This window comes from Dermacentor albipictus, chromosome 4, assembly GCF_038994185.2.
Source record: "Dermacentor albipictus isolate Rhodes 1998 colony chromosome 4, USDA_Dalb.pri_finalv2, whole genome shotgun sequence".
NCBI lineage: Eukaryota > Metazoa > Arthropoda > Arachnida > Ixodida > Ixodidae > Dermacentor > Dermacentor albipictus.
In genome coordinates this window covers 120,307,890-120,321,776 of record NC_091824.1, presented here as the reverse complement: position 1 = coordinate 120,321,776, position 13,887 = coordinate 120,307,890, and the positions used below count along the sequence as shown (strand labels likewise).

At 46.5% G+C, this 13,887-nt stretch overlaps 2 protein-coding genes across 8 annotated transcripts in view; one reads left to right on the top strand and one right to left on the bottom strand.

The window, feature by feature from the left end:
- Window positions 1–13,887, top strand: part of LOC135916042 (uncharacterized) — a 95,276-nt gene that overhangs the window by 65,505 nt on the left and 15,884 nt on the right. Inside the window, exon 1 of one of the 7 annotated variants that reach the window (XM_065449250.1) lies at window positions 8,179–8,420. The exons of 5 other annotated variants lie outside the window; for them this stretch is intronic. In XM_065449250.1, the coding sequence (XP_065305322.1) occupies window positions 8,257–8,420 (164 nt within the window). In that variant the 5' untranslated portion in view covers window positions 8,179–8,256. Of the gene's footprint in view, window positions 1–8,178; window positions 8,421–11,767; window positions 11,879–13,887 lie in introns of those variants that run through there. One more of the 7 variants, XM_070537529.1, reaches the window with a different exon arrangement.
- The window catches only part of LOC135916041 (carnitine O-palmitoyltransferase 1, liver isoform-like), a 137,507-nt gene that overhangs the window by 119,500 nt on the left and 4,120 nt on the right, over window positions 1–13,887 (bottom strand). The window lies entirely within an intron of this gene.

The window sequence follows — 13,887 nt, the reverse complement described above, 5'->3', positions numbered from 1 at the left end:
CTGAAGTTCACTCAAATGAGAGTTCGCGGTATGAAAGAGAGAGAGAGAGAGAGATGAGAGAGGTGTTTGCCTGGCCATGTGCTTAACGTGCTACTAAAGATTACAAGGATGAAATATGCAATGAAATGTAGCATTCAGACGTGGCACACACACACACACACACACACACACACACACACACACACACACACACACACACACACACACACACACACACACACACACACACACACACACACACACGCACACACACACACACACACACGACGCATTCTTATGGATGCACGGGGCTGGACTAGACGCTTTATTTCTATTCATTTCTAATGTGTACGCTATAAAATAGCCATATTTTTTTTCTTTACCACCTCACCCATTCTAATGTCATTCTAACGTTGTTTTGACAGCCCTGACAAATCATTAACGAAGTTTTGTCTTTACTTATGTACACGCTTTTCTCTCTTCTTAGCCGTGACGGCGACCCTTGTTAATGTGGTCAAATTAGACACGCGTAATTAGCAAAGCAGCTCGGCCAACCGAGCGACATTGAAAGGGAGTAAGTGAGGAGAAAAGCACCACCAGAGATCAGTCAGTGTTTCAATTGGACGGGCCTTCCTTTGCCAAGGGGACCTTGTCATCGCTAGGCTCGTCCCTCCCATGTGGTTAGTTTTGAATAGTTAGGCAACCACTTAAAGCCAACATTCCGTGGGTAATGCCGCCGCACTGACAAAGGCAGGTCTGTCTGCCGGGCCGAGGCAGGTCGGCCCGATTTCTTTCTGGTATACTTACTTCAGTTGTGCTAATTCCATCGATTCATATCCCCTTGCAATTTCAGACAGAGGAGAGAGCATATGTTGGAAAGCATACACCGACAACGGGAAGCAGCATATCAGGAGCCGTTGGCCACGAGCCGGACAGGCCATGGCCGCGGCCTCGAAACGTCTGCGCGGCCCCGCATATCCACTTCGTTGTGGTTCCGACCGGAGATACTGTACGACGGCGTCAGTAACGCACTGTCTCCTCTACAAGGTGATAGCGTGGGGAAGACAGCAGTATGTCCATCATGACGACATTCATGATGGAAATACGACGAGAGTCTACGGTAAAAACGTTGCTGTTCGCTACAGCAACTCAAACTGCAGCTGCGATTAGAAGACGTATTTGAAAACTGTGTGCTAATTCTGACTGTGTGGTGCACACGGAAATATTTGAGACGAGGGTTTGACGATGATAGCTATGAAAGATTAATTCATGCAGGTTTCGTGCTGTCACGTTTACTTGCTACAAGCGTAAAAAGAAAAAATTCACCGACAATTACGATACTCCCTAGTGAGAAATTTGAATCCTGCTCTAGGCGTGTTTTCATTTTACAATATATCGACTGGCGCGGACATTCTGTCTCGTGCGGCACGCTCCAAACGAATCGAAGCGTGACGCCTCTGCCTCGCTAATCGGGAGATCGCGAGAAGCAGCGCGTGGGTGACGCGTGGGTGCAATTCACAGCAGCCGCTGCAGACAGACAGGCTCATGCAGCACTTTGTTTCCATACAGACGACGCACTCTACTCTGGCGGCATGTCGTAGCCATAGTCTCCGCACAGCCCGTCTTGTGCAGCACTACGCTTCTCAGGCTTTCGTCCCATCGATGACGAGAGCGGTCCTTCGTCGCGGGAAAGCCGTGCCACCAGTGTCAGCGGCGACAACGCCCAAGGGAGCGTCACACCGAGCCTTATTCGTATACCGTCTCGCCATCGCCCCTCGCAGGAGCAGTGGTTGCAGTCACAAACGCGGGTACTGCGGACCGATCTTAGCATCAGACGCCGCGGATGAGCGTAGCCCTCCCCACCCCACGGCTCCCTCCCCCTCCCCCCCCCCCCTGGAAACGCAGATGAGATCGCCTGCGCGGCTGTGAATGCCGTGGCCACCGGCAACTCAGCGCATGCGCAGGCCGTCGCCCCTCCGCTCCTCCTCCGCTTTCCGCCTCATGGTTCCGATACCCGCTCCTCCTGCGCTTTCATCCACCTCTCTTCGTTTTGACCTTTCTTTCATCTACCGCTGCGCTCCGCGTTCGCTTTCGTTCTTCGCGGCACTCGTTCGATCGGTTACGCCGACGACGTCGACGCAGAAACGGACTATTAAGATCTGCGCTTTAAAAGAAAACTTCATTTGTCCCCATCAGCGATTCTATCTTATCCCTTAAAAGCTAGCGTCCTTACGCGCGCAAGTATTTTTCCGTGTATACCAGCCTTTATTGAGAAAATATTTATACGTGACCGAACTAGGTTCCATTCATGTGGGGGATCACCATAGTTCGTTGTTGCAGTCTCCTATTTTTTTTTTACTTTCATTCACTCTGGACGACACGTTGCATCGTGTCGACCCTATGCAACGTGTCGTGTTTCAATCTACATTTTATCCTTCACTTCTTCCTCGATTTGTCCTCGATCGTCCTCAAACAGGCAACTTTTGCGAACTTTTCCTGCACTCGAAAAATACCCAAATACTCTGATATGCTACGAAGTCCACGACATTGCAGTGACACCATTGTCGCTGCGATTTGATCGTACGTAACCTAGCAGATAATGTTTTTGCATCACGCAATGTCGTATAGGATACTACTTCGTACTCGCCACAATGGCTTAGCGGTTATATGATGTTGGGCTGCTCAGCACGAGGTTGCGGGATCAAATCCCGGCCGCGGTGGCCACCTTTCGGTGGGGGGCGAAGTGCAGAAACGCCCGTGTCCCGTGCATTGGCTAAACACGGCTAAACATCCCCTGGTGGTAAAAATTTATCCGGAGCCCCTCACTACGACGTGCCTCATGATCAAGTTGTGGTTTTGGCGTACGACCCCAGAATTCATTCATACTGTACTTGGTGATCTTCGTAGCGGCCGCAGCAGCGAGTGCCAAGCACTGTAGCCACGAAGTTACGTAACGAAAGCCAAAAGTGGCTGGGAACCAGAGGCTGTATAGTTGAAATAACCTTCTGAACATAACCCTTCACTCCATATTCCACAGCGGTAAAGACTGCATCGTGCGTCTAGTCTTTCTTGTCTTTATATTATACTTTTTGGTACTTGTACACGTGGGCTTATACGGTGCTCTTGCCGATGCCCGCGAACCGGATGTCTGCGCCGAACTAAAAAGGGAGCGTGGCGTTCCGTTTCGCGGAAAACACGCGTTGTGGTGTGCATATATGACGGGAAAGACCGGCGTCGCGCTCGTACACGCTTGCAGCGCAGACGCGGTGTGACATTCTACGCCTCGACATTTGTTTTAGATCCCGCGTCGCCGAAGCCGTGAATCGGGCGCGGTTCGCACACTCTGGCGCGCGCCGCGTGACACTCGACACAGCGCGCGAAGCTGCGCCTGGTATTTGTAACTGTCTGCGTGAGCGCGGGCCACAACAGCTGCGCATTGAACGCGTGGCCGCCGTCGAAGCGAAGACCCGTATCCCCGCATAGCGAAATCGCCATGTTCTATGGCGTAGAGCTTTCCCGCTTGCAAGCGCAACGAAGTTTCTGCTGCTGGAGCTATAATGTTTCGCCCCGAACAACGAGTATACACGAAGTAACTATAGCACTGTTCAGAACAACGGCGCTGTGTAGCAGCATCCGAAGAACGAGTTTTGAACAGCAGTTACTCGACATACGCTTTTAGCATGTAGAAAAAGAAAACAGATAGGAGCAAGCCAAAGTGGCGATTTCGGTAAGTCGGTTTATGCATTGCAATATGCATGGTTATTGCGCTATAGAAGACGCGGAGGAAGAAACAGAGCAATTGTGACAAAGATATAGTGCGCTGCGCGCTCTTTCTTTGTCCGCCTCTTCAATAGCGCAAAAACCCTTTTGTAGGAGGTAGCACCACGTGAAAGAAAGAAAAAAAAATGGAAGCCGGAAAAATTCGGTCCAGCGCATGATCATATGACGGTATAGTTTTTAGCATCTTTAGAGATTTTCGCTGCCGCACTCAGCGCACCATGCAGCGCACGCTCTCCCCAAAAGACAAATGTTTGCGACAGCAACGTGCAGCTGCCACATTCACGCGTTGCAGCGAACACGTTGCGACAAACGACCGAGGTTGTGCAAGCAGATCGATAGGAAATGTGCGCGGAGCGTTGGGTAAAGTATACCCGAACAAATGCGCATAACCGTCAGGATTCGAGAGAAACAGAAAAGAAAGCGCAAGCAGCGACTTAACTGCGAAATATTCGTTACCCTCAATAAGGCGACGGCCTGTAGCAACAATCCGTTCTCGGGCAGACTTCCTTTTTGCTTTTCGACACCTTTTCCCCTTTATTCAAACCTGCGGCAAAGGTGACGTCAGAAGTGTTGAATTTACATTCCGCGAGAAGTCAACAAAAGACGCTTCCAACGTTTTTTTTTTTTGGATCTATGAAATATATAATATATCACCAAGTGTGAGCTCCTGACAGTCAGTTCAACGCTGTGCCAGGTGCTGAGTTGCTATTCACGCTCATCTTTGAATTGAGGGCAGATATCAGACACTGATGTATAATCGCAGCATGGAGCATGACTCCATCGTAGATTATGCAGTTATACCTCTGTCTCTTGTCCCTGTTTCATCCTGCTGGAGGACTCCCACACGGGTTTCTTGATTCGTTATAAACGAATACGCGAGAAATGCGGTTATATACAAAGTCCCACAAATACAAGAGAAAGAGATGAAGAGAAAAAAGAGATTTAAGATGCAAACAAACACATGAGCAGGATAATGTGCGAAAGTTGCTTCAATAAAGCGGTTCACGCAGGTCTGCGATAAGAGTTTAGCACAAATTTTAGGGACAAAGAACTTAGCAAGGCCCTTACAGCTATAAAGGAAATCCAGTGCTGTAACAAGGACCATATTTGCGTGTAACAGAAACCACTGTATAAACAATAGTAAGAAACATGCTGACACATCAAAACAAACGCGAAGTCAAAACGCAGCTAAAGCGCTGCTCTTCCTAGAGCATACGCACAAAACGTTGTGACTGCCTTCTTTCCCACCACTGTGTGGCCTTTTAGCTGATAGTCAGTGTTTGTGTTGTCCGTCTCGTTCCACTTGTATCCGTGAATTGAATGTGAATATGAATTGAAAGAAGACGTTCGTGCGTTCAGAAGGCGCCGGCAATACCTCTTCGCAAACCGAACGAAAAGTAAAAAAAAAAAAGTCCGCGAACATGCACAGATTGGGCAGTGTCGCAGACGCCTGAATGATAACAAAACATAGAGTTTTAGATTAGGGCACCAAAGCGCTGGGGACGCAAATTCTATTGATAAGCCATTTGCGTTGTTTTCTACACCCGGCTGTTTGCGTCCCCCAACGCTTGGGCACCCTTATCTAAAGTTATCTGATAAGTGTAAACCTTGCACATGTACAGTTCCACAATACCATAACAATGGCGCCGCCACCTTTAAGTACAAGTGAGCACAAAACAAACACATGATTTCGGAGGGACAGGCAATAGAATGCCTTCGTGTGCGTTCCGAGCGTTTCATACGATGAATGTGCACATTCAACGAATTTTCGCCTCATATTTTTAGTGATGCGAGAGCGACTTGAGAAGCGCTATAAATAACTCATTTTTGCGCATTCTCTACTGATGCCATGGAGCGCAACGCAGATAGAATATCAAGAAATTCAGCGATGGTGGAAGATGTCACTGGGGATAACTTATTTAAATGTTTGCTCTAACGCCAAATGTGGCACGGCGAGTTCTGAAGCAGAATATTGATTATAGCAGAATCCGTCTGTGGATGCATATACTGAGGATATGAGGTATAGACCTGGTGTAGCGTCAGTTCTTGCACCGCCGTCCTGCAACATATGTATCTCCTATAGTTATTATTCTCTCGACCGATAGTTCTATTTTGGGTGTTGTCAGCGTCCATGTCGTTAGGGAGCATTAGATTAGGGCATACCCAAGCGATGGGGGACGATTTTCTTTCTTTAACGTTCCCACAAAACACGCATCTTTTTTTCCGAATTTAGTTACATGTATCGCTTAGCTTTCTTTAAGGTCTGTTAACATAGCCCGGCGATAACAACGGTGCAGCGAGACGCTGACTAATCGCACTCGTGTTTCACAAATGAACCAGAACGAGCACAACCGTTCTATTGTTTCAATTCTTTGTATTCACTTGTGACGCTGTCGGTCACTTCGATAAAAGGTGCCATAAAAATATCTGCGATAAGCCAGTCCAGCAATGGGACCACGATGCTAATAGTATCGACGGTGCTATCAATAGTAACAGCATTGTTTTACTTGCTTGCCAATTTAACGCTTTATTTAACGAGTCTGCGCTGCTATAGCATGAGGAACAGGGAACGAGGTGGGCTTGTTTGCGATTCGCGACATTTTGCGTTAGCGACGCTTATCTGATGAAAAAACAAAAAAAAACAAAAAGGAAAGCACTGCCTGCTTCCCGATAAGTCACAACCTCCTACCCCGTTCCGCCTTTCTCCCTCCTCTGCTGCCATAGAAGCTGAAGTTGATTATTGGAGACCGGATGTTTATACACTGAAGAATGCTCCTTTAAGAACCCATAACAGGCGCGCAAACTGTCATTTAAGGCCTTATTGGCGCCAAACAGTATCCCTTAGCCTCCCCTCCCCAAACCCCCATGTAGTATAGGCTCAAATAAAAAGATCATCATTTGTGAAGCTTAGGATACATTATGATCTTTCTCAGGAACACAGCCCACCAAACTTCTGTTTAGATAAACTTATTTTCTCGGTAAAACGGAATGAGGCAAGTTGAGTAGATTGCAATATTTACCTGAAATTTGGTGTGTCTATAGGCACTGCGAGAAAAGTTGTGAAAGCAGTGACAAGCGCCAGCTAAAAACGTGCGGGTTTCGTGTTTCGCCTTTTTTTTCGGCAGGTATTTCTGTATTAGCATGCACACACAGAAAAGGGCCGCTCAACATCGGCCGAAGCTGGGGTGCATATATGGACTTCGGAACCTTCGGTGATCCAACGCCCTCTGAAATTGCGGTATAGTCGCTGCTAAGAACCTTTCACAATTCTTCCAGCACCAAAAAGCCGATATTGTTTTGTCCGAAGCCAAATTGAACTTTAAAACTAACTCCACCAGCAACAGGTACATTGGGGATGTTGGCGAACCTTTTCTCAACGTCCTAAATCAGCTTCAAATTCCGAGTCAGAGTTGCGTACGAGCATTCAAGTTTCTCGATGATGTCGACTAAAAACGTGAAGTGAACGCACAATTAAGCTGTCACGTTCAACTGTGTCGCGTAGAGCAGTTTGAGCCCTTTACACCAGCCACGTGTGTGTGTGGGAATAATCGCGGCTAAGAGGGGCGAATAATAATAAGAGGCGAAAGCAAGGATGCGGAGCTTCGGCTTGGCCTCCAGCAGCGATCTGGTTCACATGCCTGAGGAGGCGAGGAGGGACACAGCTACGAATCACAGTCCTCCGAGATCGGGTCACGCACGATATCGGCTTTCGGCCCCGCTGCCACTGAAGAGAGCACGCACGATGAACGTCTCCGTTTAACTGATCAAGAAAGGGAAGCATTCAAGTCTAAACGTATACGCTCCTCACCACAGGCAGTGTATGCAGCTCCTCTTCAATCACACCGGATATATTTATTTATTCATTTGTTTATTTATTTTTGCGGAATGCCCCAAAAGGGACGAAAAACACCTCCGCGTATTCTTTCACTACAACGAAGAAAAAGAAGGAAAAAAAAGGCAAAAAGAAAGCGGGCTCTCCGTCCCTCTCTCACGGATGTACCAAACGTTGTCTGTAAAAGGCTTTCTCTTCGGCAACGAGGTACAACGCCGTTTACGTAGGCGCCCTTTCTTAGCCTCGAGGGCCGACAACATGAACGAAAGCGTGTATAGTATAATGGAGGACACCGTCGAAGACTCCCCCATTCACGCAAGGCGCGCGCGTGAGACGGTAGTTCAAGGCCGCGCACCTTCGCGCGTCCGTCGCTGGCGTCCGGCTGTTTCTGCAAACACCTTTCGGGGAAATCCCCACTGTGGCCGACCTTCGAGAACCGAGGGGACGGAGTACATACACCGCGCGAGCACTGTGCCGCGCGCGAAAGGAAAGCGCCGCGAACTCGTCCCTCGCCCGTTGTTTACGGCGCAGCCCGTGCAGTGACCGTGCTCGTACCGTACGTGGAGGCACGTGTAGACCGTAAACTGCCGTCCTCCCCGTTTAGAAAGCGGCGGCCAGACCTGAAGGAAGAATACGCGGTGGATCCTCGGAATCAGAGTCATGCCATGCGCGGCGCCGACGTTCGGGGTTCTCCTTCGGACAGCCATGTGCTCTGTAGTGGCGGATTGTGCCCTGACGGAGGAGGCGACGCCCCCGGAACCGCGGTCGACGCTGCAGCGACACCGTCGCTCTGCGAGACCGCTTTTAGGGGAGGTCGCCAGACGATCCGGTAAGCCGTGACGTTTTGCCGTATCGCGCATGATCGCGGCAGCCGCCCATCCTGCACGACCGAGCGGTTCGCGTATAGACAGTTACGGCAGCCGTGATGGTGTATGGTTGTCTAGGGATTAGGTTTTCATAGTGAAAGGGCTCATCAGACTTCAGTCTTGGTTGGATTTCTTTAAACTTTTATATTATCATTGTAAACTGTAGAAGTTAGCGCTCCGTGAGTGTCTGCACGACTACCTCTTGTCCCTGTCTGCTTACGATGAAACGCTTTCCAAGTACGTTTATCAAGCTGTCCAAACACACAGCTGTGCTATTATTACGGGGTTTACACTACGGTGATGCAAACGACTAGCAAATGCGGCGCATGCCTAACTGTGATAGCTGAGAATATGAGCTATCACTGTCAAAGAAAATGTTTGCATATAACGGGAAAGCTGACGACGCGGCGTTCTTTTGCTTCACGGTGTAGGTCGTACACGAATAAGAAAAGGTAACATTTTATTCCGAAGTTGCGCCACGCCGCATTAATGGACAAACTAACGGCAGGCTTTGTTGAGGTCATCTTCATGGACACCCACAAAGGTGTTTGACTTTCCTGCGGAGAGGGCCGCTTTCCACACGTTGCAAGGAGGCGAAGAAACGAAGAAACGCATGTGTTGGCAGGACAGTGAGATGTGCTGAGCTATGGTGTACGTAGTGCTGGCAGTACCAATGTGCGGCATTCCTGTACGGTCTGGTTTCTCTCGCGCCACTCGTGAGCTATATACGTGCCATTTCTTTTTTTTTTTCGGCGAGCACACAGACTCCGGGATTTCACTTAGTTATTACGCCGCGAGGCCTTGGTAGCCAAGATCAAGCACGCCCCCCCCACCCCCCCCCACTCCCTCTCCCCCACCCGTCGTGGCATCCGTTTTAACATGGCTTATACACCAATTACTTTTGAGGAAAACTTCATTTATCGGAATCGTGAATCTGTTCAGTGTTCCTGAGGGCTTGCGGCCTGTTTCACGTGACTGCAGTGGATATTCTCCAAACAATGTATCGAGGCTACACGCTGCATTTGCAACACCACTGGCGCTTGAAATGGCAGGACGTTCGTGACCGGTGGAGAAATACCCCTTGCGAATTTCGCGCAACGAAATAGTTTGTAATATTATCCTTCTTTTTTTAGAACTACAGGCCTCGATGAGACTTTACGAGCAGTTTGACGGTCCATGCATGTCTGTGGATGAATGCACCGTTTTTATGTTTGTATGATCACTGCGTATATCATCTTTTTCACCCAACACCTGCACGCCAGATTGTCAGCCAGTCAAATACCTCCAGCCTTTTCATTAACGACGCTATCTACTCTCTCTCTCTCTCTCTCTTCGAGAGATTGCTATGAAAGAACGGCAAGTACATCGCTGTCAATATCCTGCTGCGCACGGTTCCCGTAGCTGCAGCTATAAAAGACAAACAGCGCGCTCTCAAAGAAAATAGTGAAACACAATTAAATGCAAAAGCAATGCGCCGGCCTTGCAGATCTCGCTCTCAAGGAGAAAGACGAACAAACACACCGCGGGTAGTGGTACAGTGGATTGGATCGGAGCAAACTTTACTTGTCCTACAAACATGCTTTCCCGACGCGCCCATCAGGGTCGCGACTCCGTAAATTTGTTAAGTGCGGAAAGATAGATTGTATGCGGTCGTCGCCGTACCTATACCCACATTGTGCGTTGCGGAACAGAGGCGACCTCTCATCCGCCTGTTTATGGCAAATATAATGAAACAGACGCGTTTCTGGATACCTGGTAGCGACGCGTGTTTAATGAACGCGATAGAGGGGACTGAGACTTTGTTTTGCATTAAAAATGATCCTAATAATGTCGACTTCGCAGCCAAAACTACGTCACTACCATGACTAAACGCATGCAACAGAGGAAGACTGTGGTCTCTGACATACGCTCTGGCGCCTCTAAATATTCACGTCAAATGAGACTGACAGTGACGTCAGTGAGCACGGATTATTTATGCATTATCACACATGTAAGTGACAGTCAATTACATCGTTCGTGTCTTCTAACATTCAACTTCAGCACACTTTCAGCAATGCTCTACGTCAAAGCATATATATATATATATATATATATATATATATATATATATATATACGAGAAGAAAGGGGGTTAACCAAGGGATCCGATATTTATTAGTCATATAATGAGAAGCCAACAAACACTGACACCAAGTACAACATAGGGGAAACTGTATGTGCTTAATAAATGAAATAAAGTAATGATAAATTATTGGAAATTAAAGTGGATGAAAAAACATTCTCCTTTATTACATAACGAGGGCCTCGAATCCGGCAACATTGATGCCTTCAGGTAGCATATGTGGGTTTATTGACCAGTTGCCTTCACCCGAAAAGATCACGTTCTCGTGACGCCTGCGGCAAAAAAGACGTTCCACGTCCGCCGCCAAGGTCTGTGAGTGGGGGCGGTGGCTAACACTCCCAGGGTTCTACTAGTACACATAAATACCCAAGAAAGTGGATGGGGAAACGCCGCCGCGGTAGCTCAATTGGTAGAGCATCGCACGCGACATGCGAAGGTTGTGGGTTCGGTTCCCACCTGCGGCAAGTTGTTTTTTCATCCACTTTAATTTCCATTAATTTATCATTACTTTATTTCATTTATTAAGCACATGCAATTTCCCCTATGTTGTACTTGGCGTCTGTGTTTGTTGGCTTCTCATTATATGACTATATATATATATATATATATATATATATATATATATATATATATATATATATATATATATATATATATATATATATATATATATAAACGAGAAGAAAGGGGGTTAACCGAGGGACCCGATAATTATTAGTCATATAATGAGAAGCCAACAAACAGTGACACCAAGTACAACATAGGGGAAATTGCATGTGCTTAATAAATGAAATAAAGTAATGACTCGAATATATATATATATATATATATATATATATATATATATATATATATATATATATATATATATATATATATATATATATATATATATATATATATATATATATATATATATATATATATATATATATATTAGAGAACCACTCCATTCCAGCTCGCCCAAGGATCCTGCTCTTTACCTCAGCGGCCAATGAGACGGAAATAACGGCGCCAGTATGACGTGTGGGCTTCTGCGACGAACCTCGAAGCACATACATAGCGAATAAAACGAGTTTCGCGCATACTTATTCTTTCGTCAGTGTTGCAGCTGCATAGACGTTGTCGCCGAAAACATATGCGTGCATTAACAATACACCGGCTTCGTTTTGGATTCCGGCGCGCACCTCGCCATGCGGCAAATGGCAAACGGCGGCGAAGAAGCGGACTGGTTCGCGACCGAGCAGTCCGAACGGGTCTCGGCGCGCCTGGCTGGGCGCCTGAACAGGCAAAGTAAAGGGCAAGTATTTACGATGGCCTCGGGCTTCCATCCGTTCGTCCGTGTGTCCTTCCCTCCGCGCGCGTGCACTACTTCTTTCTTCATTCATTCATTAATTTATTCCATGCATTCTTCCTTCCTCCCTCCCTTCCGTCCGTCATTCATTCATTCATTACGTTCACGCGTCGTTCTTTCCTTCCTTCATTCATTCTTTCCGTGCATCCTTCCATCGTACCTTCCATTCAAGCGTCATTTCTACCTTCCTTCATCCTTTCAATCTTTCGTTCATTTCTTAATTCCGTATGCCCTTCTTTTCTTTCTTCCGTCACTCATTGATTCACTGATTTCTTCTGTGAATTCTTCCTTCGTACCTTCCATCCATACTCAATTTCTACCTTTTTTTCTTTCATTAATTATATAATTCATTCCGTCCATGTGTCCTTTCCTTCATTCATTCTTTCCGTGCGTCCTTCCTTCGTACCTTCCACTCATGCGCCATTTCTACCCTTCATTCTTTGATTCGTTCGTTCATTTCTCAATTCCGTATGGCATTCTTTCCTTTGTTCCGTCATTCATTCATTCCGTGCGTCCTACCTCCGTATACCTTTGTATATCCATTCATCCTTCCTTCCGTTGCTTAGTTGATTCATTCGTTCACGCTTACTAAACTTCGAATAGGTATGAGAGAGAGAGAGAGAGAGAAAACATTTGAAATTGTGGAAGTACGGAGGGCGTTGTGTATGATAAGTAGGCGGAACTATATAAAATCTGGGTTAATTGTGAAATCTTTCAATGACGATCAACGTGATCTGATTTGAGTCACAAGAAATATTCTGAAGGTCGAGCCAAATAGACGATGTAAAAATTTCACGCAAGAGAACTAAAAACCGCATCTGACTGAAACTTTGAAGGAAAGGCACCTGTGAATACTACAGCGGCACGTACTGAACGAGTCGCGAAAATCTGAGACAATTAAGGTGGTCAAAAATAATTATCGAGATAGCACCAACTCGAAGGCGCCGTGCAGGTCACTGAGATATTAAAGAAAAAGCCGCATGAAAATATGAACGTCACACTCTCCGAGCTAAGCTTTGCTAATATATGGAAGACATGCCAATAAATCTGCGCTTACAGCTTTCATGTGCGTGGGGCATTTACTGCAGACACACAACAATAAGTAAATAAATAAATAAATAAATAAATAAATAAATAAATAAATAAATAGCTGCTGTGGCCACTAAGATTTCTTGTAAATGAGCGAAATTAATTGAGAAGTAGTCCCTATATGCAGGGGAACCAAGATTTCGAGCTGGAACATAACACATATATCGTTGAATCCAGTGTGTGCATTGTAAGTTGCTTTAGAAAGTACGAAATATTTCATAAAGTGCTTTGCTCTGAGCGAGGTGAACTCGAAGGTGGCGTATATATATATATATATATATATATATATATATATATATATATATATATATATATATATATATATATATATATATATATATACACATATACGAGGGGGAAATATCACGCCAACAGAGCGTTATTTAGGAACGGAAAATAACTGTCGACGAAAGCGCGCAGTGAGTTACTGTGCGCACCTTCCTCCTTGGCGGGAACATGTGGCAGGTTCGCTGGCCTTTCGCATATACATGATTCTGGAAAGTCGCGTAGGTTTGTTAAATAGGTTCGTAACTAACTACTCGCAATAGACCAGTCAAGAGAACTAACTATCCAGTAGAGCGTTTTCCTCTTTCTTTCTTTCTTTCTTTCTTTCTTTCTTTCTTTCTTTCTTTCTTTCTTTCTCGTCCGCTCCTCGTGCCTTCAAGAAGTACGAAGGGGCGTGGCGGTGGCGTACACGTGTCGGACATACACACGCCCAATGCACGCAGTCACGCGGAAACCTTTCGCTGTGGGCGCGCAGCCAAGAATTGCGAACGAGCGAACAGGGAAGCGTGCGCCTGTCAACCTTTCGCATCTCTCTCTCTCTATAGTCCAACTGCATTCGCTGGCAAACTCGTCTGGGAAAT